This window comes from Ursus maritimus, unplaced genomic scaffold (genome assembly GCF_017311325.1).
Source record: "Ursus maritimus isolate PB19 unplaced genomic scaffold, ASM1731132v1 scaffold_14, whole genome shotgun sequence".
Taxonomy (NCBI): domain Eukaryota; kingdom Metazoa; phylum Chordata; class Mammalia; order Carnivora; family Ursidae; genus Ursus; species Ursus maritimus.
Genome location: NW_024423786.1, coordinates 66,712,634 through 66,739,945, shown reverse-complemented (window position 1 = coordinate 66,739,945; position 27,312 = coordinate 66,712,634). Strand labels below are relative to the sequence as shown.

The 27,312-nt window shown below is 46.6% G+C and overlaps 1 protein-coding gene across 2 annotated transcripts in view; it reads left to right on the top strand.

Moving 5' to 3' along the window:
• CDRT4 (CMT1A duplicated region transcript 4) overlaps positions 1-26,224 on the top strand; it is a 38,295-nt gene extending 12,071 nt beyond the window's left edge. The window contains exons 2-4 of one of the 2 annotated variants that reach the window (XM_040630061.1): positions 11,209-11,290; positions 22,003-22,077; positions 24,055-26,224. In XM_040630061.1, coding sequence (XP_040485995.1) covers positions 11,221-11,290; positions 22,003-22,077; positions 24,055-24,512 — 603 coding nt within the window. In that variant the 5' untranslated portion in view covers positions 11,209-11,220 and the 3' untranslated portion in view covers positions 24,513-26,224. The remainder of the gene's footprint in view (positions 1-11,208; positions 11,291-22,002; positions 22,078-24,054) is intronic. The other variant, XM_040630062.1, reaches the window with a different exon arrangement.
• The last annotated feature ends 1,088 nt before the right edge of the window (positions 26,225-27,312 follow it).

The window sequence follows — 27,312 nt, the reverse complement described above, 5'->3', positions numbered from 1 at the left end:
TAATGACTGCGCTACCCAGGCGCCCCTATTTTTATCTTTTTAAGATTTTGTTTTTAAGCATTCTCGACACCCCATGTGGGCTTCGAACTCACAACCCCGAGACCAAGAGTCCCATGCTCCACCAACTGAGGCAGCCAGGCACCCCTAAAAATTTTAAAAAATATATTCTACATACAAGCCCTTTTTGGTTATATGGAGGACCACAGTCTTCTCAGACAGGCTTGTGTTTTCATTCTCTTAATGATGTCTTCCAGTGAACAGAAATTCTCAACTTTAAGAAATCTATTTGTACCCGGAGGGCATGAAGATATTTTCCTCTGTTATCTTCTAGAAGCTTTATTGTTTTACTTCTAACAGGTAGAGGTACGTCCTACCTGGACTTGAGTTTTTGGGTATCACGAGAAGGTAATATTTTTCCAGGTGGACATCAAGTGATCTAGCACCATTTAATGAAAATACCATCCTTCACTCACAGGTGTGCGGAGCCATTAGGTAGGTCTTTTCTGAGCTTTCTGTTCTATGCAATTGTCTATTTATCCAGTGTTGCACACCGCAGACAATGCATTTCTACACTGTCTTAATTATTTGGGCTTTATAAGTTTTGAAACCCAGCATCACACATTCCTCAAGTTTATTCACCTTCAAGGTTACCTTCACTATTCTTAGCTCGTTCTACATCGAAATAGACTTTGAAATCAGCGTGTCAGTTTCTACAAACAATCCTGTCGGGATTCTGATTGAGATTACATTAAATCTACGACCCAACTTTAAGAGAATTGACATTCTTTACAAGGAACATGGTCCCTCCTTTCACTTACATAGATGTTTAAACATGGTTTTTCAATAAGGTATAATTTTCCGTAGAGAGGACTCGCACATCTTTTGTTAGATTTATTTCTGACTTTGATATCTTTGAAACAGTTGTACACAGTATCTCTTTAGACATTTTTTTTTAAAGATTTTATTTATTTATGTGACAGAGAGACAGCCAGCGAGAGAGGGAACACAAGCAGGGGGAGTGGGAGAGGAAGAAGCAGGCTCCCAGCGGAGGAGCCTGATGTGGGGCTCGATCCCATAACGCCGGGATCACGCCCTGAGCCGAAGGCAGACGCTCAACGACTGAGCCACCCAGGTGCCCCGAGAACACTGGTTTTAGAATCTGACTGACTCGGTTTTGAATTCTTTTTCTAAAAAAATTAATTAATTTATTTAAAATAGGCTCTATGCCCATTGTGGGGCTTGAACTCACGACCCTGAGCTCGAGAGTCACGTGCTTTACCAACTGAGCCAGCCAGGCCCTCCATTGGTTTTGAATTCTAATCCCATCATTTACTTGATGTAGGACATTGAGAAAATTGCTTGATTTTTCCGAGGCTGTTTCTCTCTCTGCAGAGCGGTGATGCTGTCTCATAGGTTCACGGTAAGGAATGAATGAAAGGAAGCACGTGTCATCTTGGGGCAGTGCTGGCACGCCTGAGTCTCCATTTGTGATTTGTCATCGCATTCCTTATCCTCGATCCCCTCTTTCCCACTTAACGCCATAGCTCCCCCAATGCTGGCTTTTACCCTGTCATTTTATGGAATCGCTCTCATAGGTGCGTTCCTAGTGTCAACCTTAATGGACTGCCCCATTTCAGATGCCAGTTTCAAGTCCCAGGGACCACCTGTACATCGGGCTAACTGGCTCTACATTTGGGGTTTCCCACAACTGCATCTGGGTGGATAATTTGCCAGGATGACTCATAGAACTCAAGAAAACGCTTTACTTATATTTCCCCTATTAAATAGGATATAGTCAGGAACCGCCACATGGAAGAGATGGGGGTGCTGGTGGCCCAGAGCTTCCATACCTGTTTCAGGCACATCACCTTCCCAGCACATAGAAGCTCTCTGAATGCCATCACTTAGGGATTTTCATAGAGATTTCATTTTGTAGCCACGATTGATTAGATCAATGGCCACTGGTGATTGAACTTGATGGCCAGCCCTTCTCCCTTTCACGGAGGTTGGAGGTTGGCGTGGGGCTGAAAGTTCTAACCCTCTAATTACCTGGTCAGTGTTTCTGGTCACCAGCCACCATCCTGACGCTCTCTAGAGCTCCCCCATGAGTCAGCTCATGAGCATACAAGAGGCAATAGGTTCCAAAGGTTTTAGGAGCTTTGAGCCAGGAATGAACAAAGAACATTTAAAAAAAATTATACCACAGTCTCCTTGCAGATACCTTCTCTTGGCTTCTTGCCTACTCCCTCAGTTCTTCTTCCTCCTCTCTGGGGTCTCTGCCCAGTCTCCTCATGGGCTCTTCTGTCCTCCCATTCCTTAAATATTGATTTTTTTTCATGGTTCAGTTCTTTGGCCTCATCTTTTTACCAAATCTGTATATCTATAACCATGGGCATTTTCTTGGATACAGGTTCATACAGACAATTGCTCAGCAGGCATGACTACCTGCCTTTTCTATAATGCCCCAAGTGAAATGAAGCAGACTTTCCCCAAGCCTTCTCTCCCCCCTGTTGCTTATGTCCACCCCCCAACTCAGAGACCCGAGTATCCTTCTAGACCCCTCTCGTTCCTTCAGCCCTACACTTAGCTGGGGCCATGTTCTGTCCCTGATGCTTGTTCTCCCTGTCATTAACTTGGTTTAGATTTTCATAATCTTTCCCCCCAGTTGGCAACACCAGCTTCACCTGGAAACTTGTTGGATTTGCAAATTCTGCAGAAACCCTGGGGCTGGCACCCAACAGTCTGGGTCTTACTAGGCTCTCTAGGTGAGTCTGGCACCAAGAAAGTAGACCACTGATCTCACTCATCGACATAACTGGCAGGTCTGGTCCCAGAATAACTTTGTTGAAATGAAATGAAGTCAGTTCTGTCCCCAGATGTCATCCTGACCTTCGTAGTCTGGGTGAGAAATCACCCCTGATGTTCTCATGACACCTGTGTCTTCTTTTGTCGTAAACCCCCTCGTACTGTAGTGGGATTGCAGATCATGGCACCCAGATGGGCAGGAATCTGCTGTATTCACCTTTCTCAGTGAGTGTTTATACGCTTTCAGGTCCCGGGATATATGTGGGAAAAGACAGACAAGCTCTTTTGTCCCATGGAACTGAAATTCTAATAGGGCAGGCAGAAAATTCATTGCAAACAAACTTTAGATAATTTCAGATGGTGATAATTGCTATAATGAAAACAAAATAAGGTGATGTCTTGGAGATGGGTGGAGGGGCTAGTTTAGATCGAAAGCTAGGGAGAGCCTTTCTGAGAAGCTACCACTGAGCTAAGGTCTACAATGATCAGAAGCCAGCTATGGGAAAACCCGTAGGGAGGACCTTGCAGGTGGAGGGAATGGTTGCAATTTGGTGAGTTTGAGGACAGAGGGAAGGGCCATGTGATTGGAATGGCAAGGGAGAGAGGCAAACTTCACAGGAGTTTGTATTTCATTCCAAGGGCTATGTGGAAACCCTCCAGGAGGGATGTGAATACTGGTGCGTGTTTTAGAAAGACCACTGTGGCTGCTGTGTGTATAAATTGTATGGAGACAGGAATAGAAGCATGGAGGCCAGTTTGGAGGCCGCGTGAGTATCCTGGTGGATATGGAGGCAGCACTGCCAATGTTTAATCACATGGACCCTGGTGTCCATGTCCAAATCCTGGGTCCACCACAAGACGTATAGCTTTGAGCAATTCACTGAACCTCTCTGTGCCTCCATTTTTCCCTCTGTAAGAGGCTATCACAGTAGCACTTAACTCCTGGGTTTGTTGGGAAGGCTTAGTGAGTTAATACATGGAAAACCTGGCACCATGCTGTGAATTATTATTATTATTATTATTTTAAAGATTTTATTTATTTATTTGACAGAGATAGAGACAGGCAGCGAAAGAGGGAACACAAGCAGGGGGAGTGGGAGAGGAAGAAGCAGGCTCATAGCAGAGGAGCCTGATGTGGGGCTCGATCCCAGAACGCTGGGATCATGCCCTGAGCCGAAGGCAGACGCTTAACCGCTGTGCCACCCAGGCGCCCTGTGAATTATTATTATTATTATTAGTTGTCATCATGATAACATGGAGACAAAGCAATGGATTCAGGATATTTCTACAGGCTGAGTTGACATGACTTGATGATACGTCGGATCTTAAGGATGAAGGGGAGGGGAAAAAGACTCCCTAGTTTTCTGGCAAAAGGTTTGTCCGTGATGCTGTTTGATAAAATGGGGAAGACCGGGGAGGAGCAGGTCTTGGTGTGTGTGTGTGTGTGTGTGTGTAGACCTCAGTGTTGAACAGGGTAGTTCAGAGGCACCCCAAAAACATCCGAGAATTGATGTCTGGCAGGGGGTTCTATATATGAGCCTGGAGTTGAGGGAAGAGCTCAGGGAAGCCTGGAGACACACATGTGGGAGTCGAGGCAGAGTGATGGTATTAGACCAGGAGGCGCAGATGGGGAAGAGAAGGGAACCCAGGACAGAGCACCGGGCTCTCTATCGCGTTTAAAGGTAGAGCAGAGAGGGGTGTCTGGGTGGCGCAGTCGTTAAGCGTCTGCCTTCGGCTCAGGGCGTGATCCCAGCGTTCTGGGATCGAGCCCCACATCAGGCTGCTCTGCTAGGAGCCTGCTTCTTCCTCTCCCGCTCCCCCTGCTTGTGTTCCCTCTCTCGCTGGCTGTATCTCTCTCTGTCAAATAAATAAATAAAATCTTTAAAAAAAAAAATAAAGGTAGAGCAGAGGAACGGGAGCTGCAAGGAGCCTGAAACAGCGGGCAGTGGGGCCGTGAAACCAGGAGAGAGGAGAGGAAGTTTGAGAGTGGCCAGTGGGATCCATTGTTATCAATAGGTCAGACAAGTTCGGTACTAAATGCAAAGTAGATGATTGAGTTTGGCAACATGGAAGTGATTTGCTGAATGGATGAACAAAATTTAACTTCAGTTGGTCACTTTATTTAAAAATCAACTCAATTAGGAAGTCTGGTTGTGTCCTCTCCCTGATGGCCAATATGCATTAGCTGAGTGGGGAGCCCCAAAGACAACAGAGCAAACAGCCTTCCCCAAAGCTGGGGTGACAGATCCCACCTGCTTCATCGCTCACCAGTGGAGAGACAGCTCTCGCCTCTCCTTCAGAATAAACTTTTAGGACCCACCAGTGACCAAACTGACGTGGAAAAGTGTTTCTGAAACTGGAATCGAAAATTTCCAGTGACACCACAGTTTGGCACAGCTGTTTTGAATCTAGGAGCATATTAACCATTTCTAAGCCTTTCCAGAAGCAGACCATTAACCTTTTAAATTAATCTTTTCCCTATTACCCAGTAAAGTGGTGACAGATCAGATCAGTGACTCTCACACTTCTGAGCACATCAGCGGAGGGCTCATTAGGATACAGGAGGCTGGACACCGCCCCACAGTTTCTGACGGAGTTGGCCAGGGTAGGGCCGGAGAAATTGCATTGCTCGCCAGCTTCCAGGTGATGCCACCATGGCCACTGCTGCTGTGGTCCCAGGACCGCCCTTCCCAACCTCTGGTCTGGATTATATGCTCCCTGAAAGCGGGGATGGCGTCCCTCTTGTTCACCTGGTTCAGTAGGAGGAACTCAATCTGTATTAAGTGAGGCATTTAAATACCCTTTCTGTGGATCCCTGGGAGCTGAGAAATGGGGTGAGTGCCATGGTCACGGTCAAGGACAGACAAGCTGTCACGTGATTTGTTGCTGCCCTAAACTCCCCCAGCAGCCCCACCATGATTCTTCTCAGAGCTTCCGGTGGCCAAGTCACCATGTAGGGCTCTCCGCGTTGTTCTCCTTGAACCGTTCCTAACTTGCAGGTTCTGTCCTACATATTGATTGTTAAGAAAACTTTTAACAACTCGGTTCCAGCCTTCATCAACATGGGTGGAGCTTAGGCAGAATTTGAGGCAGAGGGACACAGTGACACAAATGATTTAATGTGTAATGTCTTTCTTGGACCCATTATGTAGCCCCTGGGTGAAGCCAGTCCTTCCTCTCCGCTCTCCAGGGCCAGAGGAGATGGGGTGGGGACCTGGCACGGGGCTTCCGAGAGATGGAACTAGTTAAGTCTCAGTCCAAGCGGGGTGAACACTGGTGGCCACATCCCATGGAGCACACACGTCTTCTGGTTAGAGGCACTGCACCCTCGCCCGGCACACAGAGCCTTCTTTCTTCCTCGAGGAAAAGTGCCCCTTTCACAGCCCGCCACCGGCCAAGGAAATGGAAAATCCCAGAGCATCCCGAGCCCCCCTCAGTTTCCAAGGGCACTTTGCCTCCTGAGCCTCTCCCAAGTTCAGGGACAGGACAGGGCCTTTGCACGCAGGCTGGGTCCAGCAGGGAAGTGGCCAGTTCTGCGGCTGGAGGCTGCGGGCAGCACTGCCCATGTTTGCCCAGGCGGGGAGAGGCTCCGCGTGCTGACCTCCCAGCCTTGACCATTGTCTCAGTCAGAAAACAGCTCCAGAGCCCCTCCTGGCCCTCCTGGGCCACAGCCCCAAGCTGAGCAGCATAGCGATGGCTTTTCTGAGAAGCTGCTGATCTCAATCCTGCTGGCTCTACATTCCTGGATGATGAGGGAGGGATTCCAGCGTTTGCTTTGAACAATGTTTTCCTGTGTCTGAACCGACTGGGTGTTAAATTCTTCCAGATTTCTGGCTCCATGTTGCAACTGGAACGGGACAGAAACAGGTTTACGGCGGTTGGCAGGGGAGCAAAAGCAGGGTCCGTCTGGGCACCTTCTGCGTTTTGAGTTTCCACTCGGTGGATGGAAAGACTTTCAGCGCCGGCTCCGTGGGCTGTGCGCCTGGAGGGGTTTGTTGTGGTCCCAACTCCGAGCCCTGGGCTTGTGCCTTTCACATTTCCCACCCTAGAGGGCAAAAGTTAGCTTTTCTTTTTCGAAACACAGCAGGGAGTGAGAACAAGCTGAATTTTGAAGGTCAGGACTGCAGTGTTCTCTCTGTTAGTATAAACCCAGAAGTAGAGCTCATAAGGAATTCATTTGGTGGGATATTGGGAAACCGGAGTGCAATCCGGTTTCTGGGGCCTGCGGTATGAGTAGGTTTCAGAGATACGGGGGAGGACAGAGCTGGACCGGAGATGGGACACCCAAATCCTTAATTTTACACAGGGGGAAACTGAGGCACAGAGAGACCTAGAGACGTGAGGGCTAGAAAGTTGGGCTGGAAGGAACTGTCCCCAACAGAGCTGAATGGATCTCTCCGAACCACAAGGGTTGGGGATTGTGGCGACTTGTAACTACCGCTATTACTTATTGCTTAGGAAGGAGACCACACAACCACATGCGGCCGTGGGAGACATTCTTCATTAAGTGTTGATAAGTCAATGGTTTGAAAGATAGACTGCTTCAGGAAACTAACGGGATCCATGCAAAGATAAAGGTGCTCTTCCTTTCCACCGGCCGCAATAAACACTGTCTTCATTCTTGTGTTCTGAGCTGATGCAGGGAGAACTCTCATGGGACCCCACAAGGACTTGCTCTCCGTAGAGTATTGGTGAAGCTCCGGCCTCTGGACAGGTGCCTTTCAGCCTGTTGAATTGGAACAGCCCAAATCCAAGTACGGCGTAGGGCAGACGGTGGCCTTGAAATTGGCAGCATTTTAGACCTTGTGCTTTTGGACCCAGGAAACCTGCTCCTGAATCCCTTTTATATGTGTGTGTGTGTACGCACGTGAGTGTGTCATGCACAAGCAGGAGAGAAAAATTGGTGGCAATCCTCCTATCTTCAGGACCGAGGTGAAGCCCAAAGAGTATTTATGTGGTGGCCTTGGATAAAATCGTTCCACGATAGAACCTGACCTTTTGATCTGGTTGCTTTCACAAAGCCATATTTATGCCAAGGACCTTTTTACCTGGTCTTAAGAAGAAATCTCTACAATTTTCAGCTTCCTATATCTCTCAAGTGCTATGCAAGGCAAGCGCCCCAGCACCGCCTCTGAGACCCCCTTCACACCCTACTCCATCCCTTAGTCCATCCCTGACCATCTGGCCACATCATTATGTCTGCTATGTCATCAGTAGCCTTATCAAAATTGACTTTTACAGGATGGCCTTATTTCTGTACTTTAAACTAAAAATTCTTCACTTAGATAAATTCCCTTCTTCCAGTAGAAATCGCATGGTCCCGTAGAGATGGGAGTGGGACGATGCAGTGATATCACTCCCACTGCTGGCAGGGTAGGAAGCTGTCTTCCATGTTAGTCTCAGGGGCTTCATCTGGTAGGGGCCTTGTATCAGTTATCTCTTGCCGTGTAACAAATTTCCCCAAGACTCAGTTGCTTCAAACAAACATCTGTTATCTCACAGTTTCTGTTGGTCTAGAATCTGGGCATGACGTATCTGTGTGCCTCTGTGTCAAGGTCTCTCCATGAGGGTGCAGTCATGGCTTTGGCTGGGGCTGTGGTCCCATCTGAAGGCTTAACTGGGAAGGATCCGCTTCCAATCACACTCACGTGGTTATTGGCGATGTTAAGTTTCTCACAGGCTGTTGAACTAAGGGCCTCACTTCCTTATTGGCTGTTGGCCACAAGGCTTCTCCAGTGCAGTTCATAATATGGCAGTGGCTTCCCTCAGAATGAACAAGAGAGAGCATGAGAGAGAGAGCACACTCGAGACAGAAGCCACGGTTTTTTGTAAATTAACCTCAGAAGTGACATTCCACCATTTTCCCATATTCTGTTTGTTGGAAGTGAGTCGCTAGATGCAGCTCATACTCAAGGAGAGGGGATTTCATGAGGATGTGAACACCAGGAACATTGGGGGCCATCTTGGAGGCTGCCTACCACAGGCCTTTGGGCCCAGTTGCTGTTGAGTCTGTTCAATGTGGGTCCTGCCACCCCAGTAGTTCTGATAAGCCAGTGGCTGTGAGGGGCGGAGGGGAAAGAGCTTTGTGTTCACTCTTACTGCTCCGGAGAGGAGGTGGGTACCTTCACTGGCATAGCCTTCTGAGGACTTCTCAGGGGCAAATGATTCTAAACTTCTAAACTAGATACGCTTAAACTACACTCTCCCATCCCATCCCCCCTTCACTCCAAGGAAGGCAGATGAGTCCAAGACAGCCCCCTCTCTGTGGTCTTTGTCACTTCTGAACAAAGCTCCACAACACAGCTGCCTTCATCTAGTGCTCACCTTGGGGGCCAATGTTATTTGGTATTCTTGTTACCAAAACGAGCATAAACCAGAGAATAAAATTTATATCATTAGGGACGCCTGGGTGGCTCAGTTAGTTAAACATCTGCCTTCGGCTCTGGTCATGATCCCGGGGTCCTGGGATTGAGTCTCGAATCGGGCTCCTTGCTCAGCGGAAGCCTGCTTCTCCCTCTGCCTTCCTTTCCCCCCTCTTTTGTGTGGGCTCCCTTTCTGACAATTAAATAAATAAAATCTTTAAAAAAATTATACCATTAGTTCAGGATTCTTTGTCTTCTACCCAAAAGCAGACTTAGAAAGATCTTTATGGGTCATGAAATACTTTTGCCTGAATTAATTGCATCATCCTAACTTCCATGGGGCAGGCTATTTCTCATCCTGGAAGTGAGAAAACTGAGGTTCAGAAAGATGAAGTAACTTGCTCAAGATTGGACATAAAGAAATGAAGCTGGATTTTAAAACCAGTTCTCCCGACTCCAATTCTGTGCTCCACCCTGCGTCCCTTTGAAAGTTGTTTGCATACCTGAGTCTCCAGATTATTCCTACTGGGAATCTGGCGAGACTTCTTGGCCCAGGTTGCTCATTAAGTCATTTTAGACCAGGGCTGCAGTGACCTGAGAAGAGAAATAGAACACAGCTGGGACAGGGGATGTCGAAGCTGAAGTTTACATGGTAGACATGGCCAGTGATTTTGGAGAGTTACACAGTGTTTGTGTATGCATGTGTGTACATGTGTGTGTGCATGTGTGTGTGTGTGTGTGTGTGTGTGTGTGTGTGTGCAGCTCATAGACTCTTTCTCATCCCAGGGACTCTACGGGTGTTCTACTCAGGGCTATGTGTGTATGAGTGCATGTGAACACACGCACATCTGCAGGTGGACACAGATGTCTCAGACCTGCCCGGGCTCAGGGATGATCTCCAGAAGGTGTCATTTTGGTGAGCAGATGGTATAAGCAGGGCTGTTGGTACCCGAAAAGTGGGGTGGGATGGGTGAGATGTGGGGACAGCAGTTGTGTCGGAGGGGCCCCTGAGCCCATCTCCTGACCTCTCACTGCTCCAATCTCTTCCCTGATCTTCAGCTTATTGTCCATTTTTGAAGAAACCCATTTGGTTAATTTCTCCAGCCTGAAAACTGGACCACATTGCTTCAGCATTGTGGAAAATATCACAGTCCTGCATGCGTAGTGATGACCACAATCCAACCAGTGGGCTCTTGCAATAGGCCCAATGTTTTATATGAATTATCTTATGATGAAAATCCTCATGCCATCCAAGCATAGTTTCTGTGTACTGCCCCTCTTTTATAGATGAGAACACAGGGATTAGGAAGCCAAAGTATCTTATTCCTGGTCACACAGCTAAGCAGCAGCTGGACTGTCCTGAGCTCATGCTCTTCATTCTATGCCATGCTTTGCTGCAAACAATTGTTTAATATGCAGCTTTGCCTTTTTAGGAACTTTGGCTAATTCTCTTATCAGTTGCCCTCTTGAGATGTTGAAATACACAATGATATCACAGAAACACAACAAGAACAGCAAGGACAGAGCTGGTTTTCCTGTAGTGCTGCACGAGGGTAGATCTCAAAGGCCAGGCCTTCGTTGGACAGAGGATGTCCGCACAACGCACTCCGTGAGGGGTCTGTTCCCAGATCTTAAAAGCATTCGATGCATCCCTCTTCCATGCCAAGGAGACACATTACAGCCCTCTTTGTTTAATTGGGCTTCTGACTCAACAAAAACTCCTTTTGTCAGAACTTCAAAATTTCCTGGCATGTTACCCACACATATTTTCAATGTGGATAGCAGTGATGTTTCAATTGTATACTACTTGTGTATATTTGTGCCTAGAAAGATTCATTTGAAACCAGTAACTAAATATTTCTCCCCAATTTCAAGAGACCCCTCCCTCCTTGACCTCTGGGGGATTGGCAATTGCTATTGTCTTTTAACTGTAGGTAACAGTTTTCTATACATTCAAGTGTCCACTTCCACCAAAACTACCCATCTTAGTTACAATATATTAGGTTTTACAAATTTACCTTTCTCTTTCTATTTTCCCTAGAAACCTAGGTAAATGAACTGCACCAGAGACTTGCAAGAGCTTCCAGATAGGAGAAGGGAGGACAAGAAGAGATCAGAGGAAGGTAAGCAAGTCTGGCCTTGGATCTTGACTATAGTCTTCAAAGTAGGCAATATGTGGGCTGGGAGTTGACTGGATATTAAAGATCTTACTTCTGAGCTTTAGGAAACACAACGTAGGAAGAGAGAGAGATGTATACCAGCTAAGTAACAGACAGTGGGACAAGTGGCCCTGACTGTTGAGGTACAAGAGGGATGCACATGTAAGCCCACCTGCAGGGCTGGCCGGCCTCCCAAGGGAAGTGTCACTAGACCAGCCCTGGAAGGAGAGATAAGGAGACCAGTGGGGTGGGGGGGGGTTGTTGGGGGGAACGTGCATCTGATTTATAATCATTCTGAGGGAAGAAAACATGTCTGTGAAAAGGCAGTTACATCCAGCATCACAGATGGAAGATACCCCATATATGGCATCCCGTGCAGGGGAGACCTGACCATGTCTGGTAGGAGCGGAGGGGACAGAACGTGGAATGGGCCAGATAGGGATGCACAAGCACGTTGGGAGGGAAAGCAGAGTAGGGCTTGAATTGGAATTCGGTACACTTAGGCCCTGTGGACTTTTCATATTAGATAAGGTTTCCCTTGGTCTCTTCATGATGCCTGAATGCTGGATGGTTATGGCTCCAAATGCTGCTCCTTCTGAGCACTTTGCATGCGGCGTCTCGTTTAATCTTTACCAAAATCCTACGAGGGAGGTGTATCATTCCCCTTTTATAGATGGGGAAAACCTAAGGCTCAGAGAGAGGGAAAGGGACTGCCCACTTGGAAGCAGGAAGTGATGGTGCTAGGACTTGAACCCAGCTCTTCCCATGAGCCCTTATCTGTTTGTCATATTTATTAGGGTGATGTCCCACCTTTGCCCATCGAATTCTCTAGTAGTAGCTATTGTCAGGTCAGTTAGTCCATGGTTCCCTTTGTGCCCCCTGCGTGGGTGCGTAGCTGCCTGATGTTTGGATTTCCAAAAATTCTTAGAAATTCCAGGGGCAACTGTTGTGGCAATTGTAGGAACATTCATTTATCTAATGATTTTGATCTAAGTGCCTGGGGACAGAGAACGCGATGAATGAGATCCCTGCTCTTATGGAACCTACCTTCTAGTTGGTTAGGAGAAAATAAACAGATGAATGAATCATAGGATGCATCAGTCAGAGATGGTGCCATGCACAGCATTAAAATAGGAGATTTGGTAGTGATGGTGCTACCCTAGGTTGGCATGGAAGGCCTCCCTGAAGAGTTCACTTTTCGTCTGGATTCTGACTCTTCAGAAGGAGCGACCCACGTGGGAATCAGGGAAAAGTGCATCCGGGGCAGAGGGAGAGGGTGGAGAAGGATGCTAACATGGGAACAAGCTTGGTGGGCTTGAGAAGAGGAGGAAGGCCAGTGTGGCCTTGCAGTGAGTGGTGGGGGAGTGAAACTGGCTAAGGCCAGAAGGATAGGCAGGGGCTAGATCACGGAGAGCTTTCTACGCCAAGGTAAGGAATTTGCATTGCATCCCAAATGGAATGGGGAGCCACTGGGGTATTGGAAGTGGAATGATTTAATCTGAATTATATTTTAAAATGACCACTCTGGGTCTTCTGTGGAGAAGGAGTTATAAGGGCATAAGAGTGGAAGCAGGGAGACCAGTGAGCAGGTGTCCAGTGTCCAACGAATAGATGTTAATATCTTGGACTAGGTTGAAGATGCAGAGAAGCTACATAATGGCAGAGTGTGAGTGGGGAGAAGATAATGAACTGGATTCACTAGGTGAAGAAGCAAGAGGAATCAAAGACAAACTTGACATTTTCGAATCGGGTGATTTGGTGAACGATGGTGCCTCTCTCTGAGATGGAAAAGCCTGGAGACGAACATTTTAGGGAGTAAGGTGGAGAGTCACGCTAGAACCATGACAAGTTCGAGGTCCTATTAGACATACAAATGATGACGTAGAGTTGGCAGTTGGATATATATGTTTGGTCTTTGGGGAAGGGATCAGGTTAGTGCTAAGATTTGGCAGCTAGATGAGCTGGGAGTAGTGCTTGAATAAGCATTCAGTAAATGTTTGTTGAATGGATGAATGAATATATTTATGAATGATAATTCTTGTGGCTGCCATATGGAGGCTGAGCGAGAGGGAAAAAGCATAGAGGTGGGAAGACATATTTGGGGAACAGAGTCTGAACTCGGGGTGTGAGAAGGAAGGAAGAGTTGAATTTCTACTTTGAGTGTCAAGAAGAATGGTGATGTCATTGAGAGATACAGGGTATGGAGACGGAGGAGATGTCTGTGGAAGTAGGGGTGAAGTAACAGATACTGACTTGGTTTTGAATAGGTTTAAATTTGTTGAAAAGATAGAACACATGCTGTTGGAAATAAGAATCTATTCTCAGAAGAGAGATGGGTCCTAGGAGCATGTTTTGGTTAACGATCAAAGTCCTAGTGGTATCAAAGAGGTAGAGTGATACGGCTTTGGGGAAGTGATTGGCCACACTCAATGGAAAATGATTAATAATTCAGGATGTCAATATAATAATTTATAATGGGACATATACCTGAGTAATTTGATATGTCAATTTTCAGAAGATTGCTGAGTAAGCAAGAACAAAAGGGACCACTTTTGTCAACCCATATAACCAGGGAGGCCCGCCCTTTCTATTCAGTCACTTTTCAGAGAACAAATATGGACGTTCCCAAGTTCACGGCACCCTCTCCTTTGCACATTGCTGGAGGAAACTTGTAAACTTTGGAAAGATCTTTTTCATACTTCCTTGCATTCTCACTAGAAAATAGGGCACACAATTTGACAATTTCTTGATGACTCAAGGACCTTATCAAGAGCATATATGACTTCAATTGGGAGCGATTTCACTGGAATGGTCTCATTACAGCTGGACGGTGGATTGGGAAGTTGGAATTGGTGGCCCCTTCACTAAATGGCTCTTGCTCATTGTGCTTTTACAGGCAATTGGTTTGCTTTTTGAGGTTCTTGGTTCCTTCTGCAGCCACCCAGTGTCTTGACAGTTGGCTGGAATATTTCATACCTCCTTGTTTGGAGACAGTTGTTGAGTGGCTTTCACTTGGCTCCTACAGCTTGAGCTCTAGGCACTCTACCTTGAAAATATAGAGTATTTTTTAATTGATTTCATTGCTATCTCCTTGCTTGCACATACAGTCTTGAAGCATTGCAGCATGCAGACTGCTTTTTGGGGGCAATTTCCCTGTGCAGGGCTGGTCTTGTCCCCAGGGAGCTGATTCTTTTTAACTTCTCTCCCGACCCTTCCAGATGGGGTGGCAGAGGGGGGTTTTAGCTTCAGTTCTCCTGCCTGAAGTCTGCCTCATTTTGGCACTGGGAGAAGTCGCTCACAGATTTTTGTATTATTTTCTGACCTCATCACTATGGGTTGTGCTCCAGTGAATGAAAGACCTTGGAGATGGTAGGACCCCTCACTCACGGTAGAGACCGTGGCCTCAAATGTCCTAATTGCTCTTTGTCCATGAAGACAGGGGAACAGGGAAGACACAAATCACCTCTCAGGGTTGAGAGGGGAGTGGCTTTGGCAGTACTGAGATCTTTGGGAGACTAAAAACCAGCAACCAACGTTTCCCGAGCACCTTGCGATATACGGGTTTATAAATAACAGAAGGGCACCAATGAATTCTCCATTTTAAAAGACACTGCCATCGCTTACAGCGGCTAAAATTGGAACACCTTAAAATTCCCAAATGCAGGCATGATTCATAATAGTTCATTCACTTGATGGATCACTAAGCAGCCTCTAAAATAACCATGAGGACTCTAAGAACATAAGAAAATAGAATCTTAATGTTAGGACAACAATGATGGATTCAGAAGGGTATGTGCCTTTGGTGGCCATCACCCTGTAAGCCAAGAATGAGAGCACAGATAAATGTTGTGTGTTGGTAAATGGGATTCTGAGATTAAAAAATAATCTTTTCTATACTTTCTATAAGGCTGATGTATAATTTCTGTTATGAGGTCACATGCAAATAAACACAGCAAGATACAACTGGCCATCATCGATGACACATGCCTTGAATTGCTCTTCTAGGAAAGGTGATGATTTGTTGTGATTCCTCCCCATAATCTGTTCGTGCACGCAGGGGCTGGCCACATGCAGGAAGGATACCGGACTATACTAATCCGATAGAGCTATCTTGGCACAGCATTGAAATTAGCCTTCTTCACCCCACCTTCCACCTGTAAATGTGCTGTGTATCCATCTTCAAAGCTTTCCTTCCTTTGCCTCAGTCCCAAATGTCACCTCTTCCTTTTGCTTTGTTTGCATTTATAAGTCGTTTTAGGTCTAAAGTTGTTGCTGGCTATGAATGAGGAGATCCGGGACAAAGCACAGTCATACTCTTAGCTTTCAGGAGGATGATTTGTTTGGATTGTGGTTCGGCTGAGGACAGCTCCACCCCAGACATCAGAGGCCTTTGATTTAATTGTAATTGAGAGTTGTCTGTGGCCCAAGAGTTGGGTGCAAGCAACGTGCGATGCATGGATTTTCTCACATGCTGGCATGAACTGGGGTAACTCTGTGATACTGAGGACATGCTCTCAGTAGGCTGATGGGATAATCGAGTCTTATAAAAGGCAGCCACTTTAGTGCTTTGCTTCAAAGCCAAGCTCAAATGCAAGTCACCTTCTTCAAAACAAACACTGGCCTGGATTCCTAGTGCTCTGAGCATTTCAAAAGGGGGTGGCCTGGCCCATTGATGGAGGCCAGTCCTGGGAAATGCCTGCCTGTTTCCCCCATGTGTTCTCTAGGTTCACAATGCCCCATTGTTTCAGTGAAGCAGGACTTCCTCTTTCTGATTGATTAAACATCGTGGGGCCACACATTTTCATAGTCCCATGGCTCATGAGCCAGCCGTCAGGCAGAGAGAAGGTCTTTGAACGCAAATCACTGACAGCCTTTCATATTTGGTTTCCTGAACATGAAATTATAAGATTACTTCTTGCTGCCTGTTTTTCCACATCTTTCCTACCTGTCTAGCTTATCCATGTACAAGTGTCCCCAGAATGTCCATGGAAGGAAAAGGTTGAAAAGCTCTCCTCTGATTATGCCTGTTTGGCTTGTTCTGGAAATTTGATGTTAAGATTTGGAACTTGATCTATAGATAATATGACCGCATGTGCTTTGTGCCTAATGGGTCTTCATATTACATCTTAAAATGGAAATTTTAATATTTATGACTGAATAGACCTTTGGTAAATATAAAATTCAGATCCATAGCTCTACCTGATAGGTATACAGTGCCCAGTGATTCTTCCTGTAGTGAATTTGTGAAATGTTCATTTAGCTGACTCAACACTGTAGTTTATATGGAGAAAGGGTACCATTTGCAAACAGCCTCTGTGATCTGCATACTGGAAGAAGAATGTGGGCCCTGAGCACATCACTCAACATTTGAAAACATTAAGGCCGGTGTTTAAGCCATGCCTGTTGACCATCATTTCCCTTGTCTTTCAAGACTCAGCACAAACACATCTTCCCTTCTTGAATCTGTTTCTTGACATCTGTCCCCACCCAGGCTGAGCTAGGAAGCTTGTGGTCTGTCTTCCTCAAGGGGCTGTGAGTTCCTTGACCCAAGGCTGTGTCTCATTCTGCTTAGTGTGTCCAGCACTCACCTGGTACGTGGAGACGCTCAGTAACCATCTCCATCTGCAGAGTGGCTCCTGGGATTTGCCTTGGCCTCTGCACAGAGACTTCTCTGCTTTTTTTTCTTGATGATGAAGAAGACATGATTATTCTTGTTTGATTTGTTATTGGCACAGAAAACAAATTTGCCTTGTAAGCCTTCGACATTGAGGAGGGTAGACCCAAAGCAAGAGGCGAATGTGGAGAATTCATAAGGTGTTTTGGGTGAATGCAACCTGCACACATTAAATGTAGTGTTTGGAACTCAATGTTGAATGCATGCATGAATGAATGAACTGATATTGCTTGGCCATAGGTACCGGAACTTTATTTCCACTCTGTGTCTCTCAAGGTACATACATAATCGTTAGAGAAAATATGTAGAGGACAGAAGCATTTTCGAGAAGCAGTGTATCCCCCTCCCACTCCACCATACATGGTGAATCAGTAATGTCAGGTCTGTGTTAGAAGATGGGCAATTCTGATTAGACTCCCATCTCCCCACCCCAGATGTAGGTAGAGATAGTTGCTTCCCCCAGAGAGAGGCATGGTCTATGTTAGGACATGCTGACAACTACCAACTATGCTGCCTGTCATGTTCAACTTAACAGAGTGCAGTAATGGGCTTGTTTCTCCTCTCTTTGGAGTGGAGTGTAGGTGTTTGGGGAGAGGCAGAGATGAGGATGGAAAGGTGGCCAGCACATTGTTGCGTAAGGAGAGGGGGAGACCAGCTTGCCTCTCCCCACTTTCACTCTCCTCTGTCTTAAGAGTTCTAGGTTTCCCCATGCTCCCCAGCATCAGTGTCCTTAAGGACACATCAAACCATTATCGTGTGTGTATCCCCCTAGAGCCCAACAGGTAGAAGTGAGGCTACGACAAGAGTTTCCATAGCGTCCACAGGATGGGGCAGGGTTGAGAGGTGGAGAGAGTCACGTTGAGGCAGGGCTAATGGGAAGCTTGTTAGATGTGCGCTCTATTTCCCTGGAATGCAGGGGGTCAGAGCGTGCATTTGCCCTGTAAGAGGGGGCTCTGTGTGTCTCCTGGGCAGGCCACTTGGGATGGAGTCAACATGTCAACCACACACTGTACCAAGGTGATTTACCCCCAGGAGCATTTCTGCTGATCTTAGAGATAAACCTTCCAAGATGCTAATAGTCTAAGTGGCAGCTTCCTCTGCATCCAAAATAAATGAAGAGTAGCCAGAGGGCAGAAAAGGAAACAGAGGGCAAGGGAGGATATGCGAGGTGGGGGTAGGGGATAGCAGGTACAGGTGAAATAACACCCCACATCAGTTTCCCGTTTGGGAAATTGTTCTCCTTCTGGGGCCAGACAAGACTCGTAGGTATGGCTCGAGGAGAAGAGAGCGAGATGAGATGCAGGCAAGACAAGACGCCTGTAGACTGGAGCAGGGGAGAGAGGAATGAGGCTGAACAGAGGAAGATAGGTCTAGTTTCCAATGGAGCACAAGGCCCTCACGCTGACTTGTTCTTCTCGGTATGGACGCTTTCGTGGGACTGAGCTTCTGAGGCTGATTTCAGAGGAAGTGTCGTTGAAGAGCTGGCTCTACCTTGAGCAAGTTCAACCTTCCATCTTCTTATGTCATCACTGCCTCTGATGCTCTAAGTTCCAAAACAAAGATGCAGGAGGACATTGCTTTAGAATGCACACCAACGTCTACTGCTTACTAGTTCCATGGTCTGCTCTACCTAGTGAATGAATGGATGGACGGATGCATGAGGCCCTGGTCAAATGAGATGAGGGGATACTGCATAGCAATGTCCCTTTTAGAGGGTTACAGAGCAAGGTAGTGTATTAGAGTCTCTGAGAAGTGCTGCCCTAAAGGAATTTGTTTAACAGATCATTCTTCAAACTTCCCTGACTGAGGGCAGTCCTGCTATGCCCCCTGGATTACACAATCTATGTAGCCTTACAGGGTGACCTTATTTCCCCCCTTTTTAAGTAACACCAATTAACATCTTGAGAGACTCTTGCATTCTATGGGACATGGTTTAGGAAACTCTAGATTAAGATAATGTTTTGCCCATCATGAGTGTGCAAATGGCGTTAAGTCCGCAGCATTAGTGGGCTAGAAAGTCTGAGTGGGGTTGACTTCTATCAGTGCACTCATCCATCAGTCTTGCCTGGAATCCACAAAATCCCTTTGCAAGATGGTTTCCTGAGATAAGGATGCAGCTTGTGGCCACAGACAGAGGGAGAGCTTAGCTTTGCATGAGGATACCATCCGCAGCCAGTTTTCCTAGCTCAGTATTTTAAGGCTCTGGCTGTCCTTTGATCCAGGTAAATTCTGGTATTGGCAGGTGGTAGTGGAAATGCACTATGGTCCTTTTAAATGTTTAAAGGCCGCTGACATTCAGTACCATGTATATATTTATACGTATACATGCAAGAATCCTTCAATGAAAGCATGTCTTTAAAACTGCAAAGGACTGAATGATCTCCCAAACCTGCTTCCTATTTCTAAGTAGCAAATACCCTATACATCTTCGGTGTCTTTTGATTTGGTTTCTAGAACACTGGTTCCCCAACCTTGCTGCACATTAGAGCCAAGCTTTTAAATTCTGATGGCTGTATTCCATCCCATTCCAACTAAATCACAAAGCTGCAGGTGGGAGCCAGGCATATGAATCTTTAAAAGATCCCCAGTAATTCCAATGTGCAGCCAAGTTGGAGGATGGTTGATTTAGAAGCACTTTAGTTTCTGGACAGTTTACTATAACAGCCATCACCTCTGTGAGAGAAACAGGACAGAGATTCGTCTTTATCTCCCAAGTGAGATAATGGAGGTCCTAAGACATTAAGGAACATGATCAAGGTCACAAATTTGTGTCAGATTCTAGGTAAGTGTCACTCCTTTGAATTTACGTAAGCCAAGTCCGGCATATCAGATGAGATTCTGGAAATGGTGGGACAAGAGATGGGTTGGGGTGGGAGGAGCTGGGCTTGAAAACCCAGTGGATTGAACATAGGCATTTGTGCCTGTAGGAGAAACAAGAAACCCACTTCAATGTTATGCCTCCTGCCCCTCCCATCAATGCTGTTTCTGTCTGTAGACTGCTGGTTTGCATTTCATTTATAGGGAGGCAAAATGGAACCTTTGTGCCGGAGTTGAAGGAAATTATAAAAGCCCACAGCTTGTCTTCAGACTTAATGTCAACTATTTGTCTCCTTTATTTTCAAACAAACAAGTCCTTCCCATGAGTTCTGAGGCCTTCTCAAACATTCCCTGCCTTGGGTTTGTGGTTCCCTGGCTCCTGCATCAGCAGGTACGGCAAAAACCTACCATTCTATAGAATTGTTTATCAGCCACAGAAGGTTAGCCTAGGGGGTCCCGTGAGATATGGTGAGAGGCTTTGAGCAAGATGTTGGGTTATCTGGATGCGCGTGGGCATTGAAACAAACGGTTCGCTAAGAACTGAGCCTCTTTGAGGCTTCAGGGTTTATTAGCTAGAAACTTAGAAGCAAGGATGATAGGCATTATCCAAAATTCCCTAAATGTCATGAATTGAAAACATTTTCCCATCATCTACCGTGATGGATTAATCCTATCGTACATTTCCAAAAGTTCTGCAGATACGGGGGCTAAGTCAAGAAGTCTCTCCCATTGGAGGTGAACAGGAATGCTGGGTGAGCACTGGGGTGATAACCTCTACATTACTGGGGACTTGGGATGGGTGGCCTGCAATCCTGAGATCCATGGTGGGTCTTAGAAGGAGATATAGAACTTTCTTTTGTTGTTGTTTATTATTACCTAGGCTAGAGGTCTATGTGAACATTATTTCTTCCCTAACCTGTGAATTCTCCCAAGACTGTGTTGTCATGAAAGATTGTCATTACGATGGAACAGTAGGGACTCCCTAAGGTCTGGATCTGGGCAGGTTTGACCAAAAGATAGCCTTTTTTTTTTTTTTTAAAGAGTACGAATAAATGTCTAGGATGCTATCCTTTGTTAGGTGTGTTATAATAAAAAGCTGACATTGGGAATAACTTACTTTAGAAATATAGTGAGATTTAAGGTTGCCCTTGTCAGTAACCTACTCGCATACCATAGCGGTTCCTTGGTTAGGTGAAAAAAAAGGAGGTGGAAAACCTGGGAATTTGCTTATCTCAGGGGAATGTTTCACACACGAGCAATTCAACTCCTGCAGATGCTGCTGTGGAAAGAAACCCGAAGAATCATTATTCAGTTAAAGCAGCATTACTCCGTGTGTGGTCGTCAGACCAGCAGCCTTACCTGGGAGCTTCTTGGAAATGCGAATTCCCAGGTCTCCCAAGCAGACCTACTAAGTCAGAATTGCAGGGTGGGTGGGCCCGGGTGTCTGTGTTTTAACAAGCTCTCCAGGCAATGTCAGTGCTCGCTAAAGCTTGAGAAGCACTGCCCTAGACTGGTGATTCTCAAAGTGTGGCCTCCTGACCCACAGCGCCAACATCACCCGGGGAACTTGTGAAAAACCATCTGAGACTTTTCACTGACCTTGGCAGGTGACAGTGGGAATGCTCCACGGCATTTCAAATGCTCAAGGGTCACAGGGATGGCCAAACGGGGCGTACAAAATCACGAGTTCTTGGCTACAAATTCTCAGAGGTGCATTGTCCAGTCTGACAACTGGAAAGGACCTACAGAGATCTCCCGGACCTATTTCTTGTCACTGGGATTTACTAATAAAACCTTACAGCCCGTCCATATTTCCCTCCCCACCTCTGGTTTAGAGCGTTGACTGTTGAATCAGGAACTCTGGAGGTGGGACTCAGCACTCTGTGCTTTAACAAGCCCTCTGGGCAGATGGACTCTCCCGTTTGAGAACCACTAGACCCCCCATTCCCATCAAACTGCTCACATGTGTGACCACCTGCCCCCCGATGCCGGCTGAGAAGTGCCACCAGGAGGCAGAAACTCGGCCCAGTAACATGACCATGCTTGGATCCTGGTAGAGAAAATGACGTTTCCTGTGACCTCTTGTCTTGAGCCCGCCTAGCCCCCCCTCAACTCCATGGAGAATGCGTCCTCTTCTCAGGCCCCTCTGGAGCAGCGCTGGCTAACAAGTGTTATTTTCCCCAAGGTCTTTGGGACTTCGATGTGAAGAACTCTTTAGTGATGGAGGTGATTGGTGCAAGAAAGATAAAGACAGAAGAAGGTAGGGCTTGGGATCTTAGCCATGGGAGCTCCTGTTGGAGTTGAGCGCTAAAGCTGAGAGGTCTGGGTGGGGAAGACGTAGAAGTAGGGCTCAGGGCGGCCCCTCATGTTACACAGGTGGGAGTTTACAGCATGCCGGGGAGATGAAGGGGGGCTGCTCTTCATTATGTTCCAGACGAGTATAGTTTGTGCCACATACAAGCAAATGCCTTAACCTGCAAGATCTTTGTAGTTTTTTTTTAAACTTTATTTTTAAGTAATCTCTACACCCAACATGGGGCTTGAACTCACGACCCCTAGACCAAGAGTTGCGTGTATACTCTACTGACTGAGCCAGCCGGGCGCCCCTAGATCTTTGCATTTTGCATTTGCTTGGAGGAGACAAAGATGAACCATCGAGTCCTCACTTGGAAGCTTCGATGTGCATTTTTTTGGTGAGAGGTGATGTCACACATCTTGCCTTCCTCAGGCAGAATCATACACAACTCTTGCAGGGATTTGGAGCCTTTCACAGCACATTCCTTACTGACAGATCTGTCCCTAGATGAGCTCCAGCTCCTGAATGTCCACAGGGCAGCCTGGGAATAACTGCACCATCTGAATTTTCTCTGATTATCCCCAGCGATAGTGTTTTTCACGGAATTTAGGTTGAAGATGGCAAGATCAGCCTTTTAACTTCCTTGCTTCCCAAACCCCTATGGAAATGATCGAAGTATGCACAATTTGAGAAAACAGGCAACGTAGCACTATCAGGAGAGAAATCATGAGGCATTTCTGCTAGCCAGAGTGAAGCTGCAGAGGGAAGAGGGAAGGACCAATGTGCCAATGATTTGGTATCTACAAAGGAAGATGCTTGGTAACCTCATGAATAGAATTTTCTAGTAGAGCCTCCCTACCCTAAATACCCAAAACTTCTGGCCAGCACTATAGTGAAAAGCTTATGGATTTCGGAGCCCGTTAGATTTGAGTTCAAACTCACCGTTTGCTAGTTGTGCAAGCTGGTCAGCCTCGGTCCCATTGTCAGTTAACTGGGGGATTAAATAAAACAGTACAGGGGAGGAGAGATAGCCAAAATGTTCACAGTTACCATTTACTGATTATTACAGATCAGGTATGGTGCACAAAGCTTTACGTAACTTCTTTCCTTTAACCCACAAAAGGCTCTATGAAGTTGATTATATTCTTTTTTTTAAAAAGATTTTATTTATTTATTTATTTATTTATTTATTTATTTATTTATTTTAAAAGATTTTATTTATTTATTTATTTGACAGAGATAGACAGGCAGCGAGAGAGGGAACACAAGCAGGGGGAGTGGGAGAGGAAGAAGCAGGCTCCCAGCGGAGAAGCCTGATGTGGGGCTCGATCCCAGAACGCCGGGATCACGCCCTGAGCTGAAGGCAGACGCCCAACCGCTGTGCCACCCAGGCGCCCCAAAGTTGATTATATTCTAACCACGATTTTACACACAAGGTAGTTAAGGTTTAGAAAGGCGAAGGGGCTTCTCAGGTTCACAGCGATTGTGAAGGTATAGAAGGAGTTTGGACTCAACCAGTCTAATTGGAGAGCCCATGCTTTCAGGCCCTAAACTGAGCTGTTCCAAGCCCTTAAAATATATTGCTTTATTTAATCCTTACAATGGCCTCCTGGTAACCATTTTCGTTGGTGGAAAAGAAATAGAAGTCCAGAGCGTAAACAATTTAATATTATTCAAAGGTCTGAAGGCAAGCCTGCTGGACTGCCAAGTTCCCTGCCCTTTACCACCATGCTGTTCTTTAATTGATATACCCCATGGAACGTCATTCTGTCTCCTATCTATGGCTTTGATTTTATTCCCACTCAATACAAGAGGTGTAAGGCCAATTTCGCGCAATGGGGAAAAATTCAAAACGTGGTTCCGATACCCTCCAATTCTAAGAAGAACTGGATCATTGTATGTAAGCGCCTCTAAATCACCTGTATTTCTCTTTGCTGGTAGAGCTCACAGAGAACATCGGGCTTCCCCAGAGTGTGCTCGAGAAACACAACCCTTGGCCAGCCTATGTCACATATGTGTCCCCGATGGTGAAAAGACTCATCGAGAAAAGCAAAGTTAGAGATCTGGAAGGCACGCAAGGACTCGAGCAAAACCAGCGGGCATCGAGGCAGAGCAAGCTGGCCAACATCACGCAGCTGAAAAGGAGAAAGTCATCTAAGTGCTCTGGAAACTTGGCGTTGAAGGACGTGAGGTCGGAGACCATGTTATCAGTGTGGAGCTCATACTCCATACCGGCCGTGGGTCCCACCACTATCCCAGAGCCAAGGCACTTTCATACGGATTCCAGAGAAAATCCCACTGCAAACTATAACAAGATCATCTTCTCTCGAAAACCCATGATGAGGATACTTCCATACAGCTCCCTTCTAGCCAGCAAGGAGAAACATTCAAGCATTTAGCAGGGAGTCCCTGCAGTCACCCCCTCCAAGACTGTACAGCAATGAAGCTCCATTTGCTGCAAAATTCACTATGTCCTTTAAATGGGAACTTGCCCCTGCTTATGCAGAGGTGGGCTGAGATAAACCAGATCTCGATGTGGGCCGTGGGTGGGCAGGTACACCCCCTCCAGCATCACAGTCGGATGGGGTTGGGAAGCTCCAGGCTCTAGTTCCTGCCAGAAATGCTTAGAACCTAACTGAGGGTGAATGAGCCCCAGTCCAGGCAGGACACAGAAATCACACCAGTTACCATGCCGGACATAATTTGATAGAAAGAATTACCAACCAGGTAACTGAAAAGGTGGGAAGAGAACCCGAGGGTATTAGTGGAAGTAGACACCTGCAGGAAGAAGGGTTCCCAAGGCTGGGGGAACAAAGGGAAGATATTGGACTTATTAAAAGCTAGGCGCTTGGAGAAGGGGCATGTGGGCTAAATCTCAGATTTCTGAGACTTGGCAGGGGGCTGGGGAATGCTCCTCGGTTGGTTGGTTTTGGTGAGCTCGGAGGAAATTTCCAGTGGGGATGGTACCTGAGGAGGGGAACCTCTTTGGCTGACATTGGTTCGGTGATTCTTGAGAAAACCAAAAACTAGACTCAAATGCTTCTGGAAGGAATTGTCACTGTCTGAGTGAACAAGAAGTGTTGCCAGTGGAAACAGACAGGGACAGGAAGCCAACAGAGGGGTAAACAGGAAGCAAACCAGGAGAGAATTCCTTCCTCCTCTTTCAGCCTCAGAGCTCCCCCCAACCCCACACCCCCTGTGGGCAGAGCCTATCAGGGAGGAAAGCAGGAATGTGCTTTGCAGAATCCTGAACCCCTAGCATCTTAGCATAGGATAAAAGGATAGACTTGAAGCCAAGAGAACAGTAGCTTCAAAACTAGCATTGTGGTGTTTTGAGTGAGCCCACTTTGCTCCACCTGGCACCTGAACTTGGTACTAAGATGTTTTCTCCTTGGTGGCTTTGCAAAGTGGCGGTGGGGGTGTGAGTGTCCCCTGCTGAAAAATGGAAGGATTTCCTCCCCTGTACTATTTTAAGGCTTGCCTTGTGGAGTAGAGTTGGCGGGGGAGAAGTTCCTGGCTGGACCCCAGCTGTTATTTGTCAGACCACACTTAGCATTGGTCCACCCGTGCTCTGGGCAGCTCCCAATTGGCCCCAAAGCAAGTGATGTTAAACTTAGTCTCAAAGTCTTTAGATGCAAGGGGAACCTGGTTACGATAGGGAGACTGAACTGATCGCACAATTGGAGTTTATCTATCGAGCATAGCATGGTTCCATGGGTAACTTTTCTTTGACCTCACCTGAATTTCTGTATTTGTATTCGTGAAGCGGTTAATATCCATCTTGCTTCCCTCACAGAGATGTAGAGCATGGGATGGGCAAGTTGCTATAAATGCCAGTTGAAGAAGTCAAATTTGCCCCACACAGGCATTCTCTCCATACAGGAACCTTGCAGAAACTTTGGCACTCACCTCTGACTGCTGTGAGCAGTGTTGGGTCGGCTGCACACATTAAGGTCTCCAGACCCATTCCTGGGTTGCCAGGTCTTGGCCAGCATAAATTCTTGCAAAAATATAGGTGGTTCCCAGTGAATCTGAATGACTGCGTTTTGTGTCCATGGATCAGTTATAGACATGGAGGCAGGTGATCAATTCCTCCAACAAGAATTTCTATCTCTTCTACCCTTTCGTGGGTGTTTAAAGCCAGAGTAGATTTGGAGTAGATTTGCCTCTTCTGGGAGCACCAGCGATGTCTCTCATGTTCTCATGAACAAAGCTAGTCCCACCAAATGTCTAACATTGAGTGTTACAGTTTATAGAAATTTGGGATTATTTCTTTCAATCCCTTCGAGGGCAGGGCAGTTACGGTTTTTTAAAATAAAGTTTTCTAGGTGTTTAATAGCTTTTACAAAAGTATCTGTATATTCTCTAAATGAAAATGATGGCTTTATAGATGACTGTTTAGATTGAGTTAATTCTCAGCCCGTTATAACAACGCGAGCATGAGCGGAAGGACATTATTAACACCTTACGTTGTGATTGAAAATTGCTTATATCTGTGACTCTAGTCCAGACACACTGCCTCCTAAGACACTTTTAAGAAAGAAAAGTCTAATTCCTTTTGAAATGGGGGAGTCTGTTCAAGCCCAAGCTAGGGTTCACAGACCCCGCCCCCACGGGGATTTGAAAGCCATGACTCCGTTTGCATGAGCACCGAGGGGGCTGCAGGGAAGACACAGTTAAACAAGACCAGCTGGACCCAGTAAGGAAGGCTCCGTCATTGGGGGAGGGAGGGTGAGCCTCAGTAATCCGTGTTGCTTAGATTTGCCTTCTGCGGCAGACCTCCCAGCGCGCGATGGAGGTGGGGACAGTGAGACAAACTCCTCCTAAAAGGCTCTTTTGCTAAAACCCTAGAAAGCCCTGAGTACGCACAGAAAGGGGGAGGAGAGCTGCTTGATTTCACAACAGCCCAGCATGCAGGATCCCACTGTCCTGGGTCTGCCAGAGGCCAGCGGACACTTGGCCGCACCAGCTTTGTTCATGAGAACCTGAGAGGCAGCCCTGGTGCTCCCGGAACAGGTGTGCAGCCCTTCCGGGAGGCTGAAATCTGACCCGAGCAGGTGGGGCGTGGAATGGAATGGGGATTCTTCCTAACGTAACCTCATCGGCCTGTCCAAGCTGGAGGGGTCTGGGCTATCCCCGGTTCCTCTGAACACATTGAACTTCCATCTCTAAGAGGGGACTGGCTTTCTCTGATGTTCC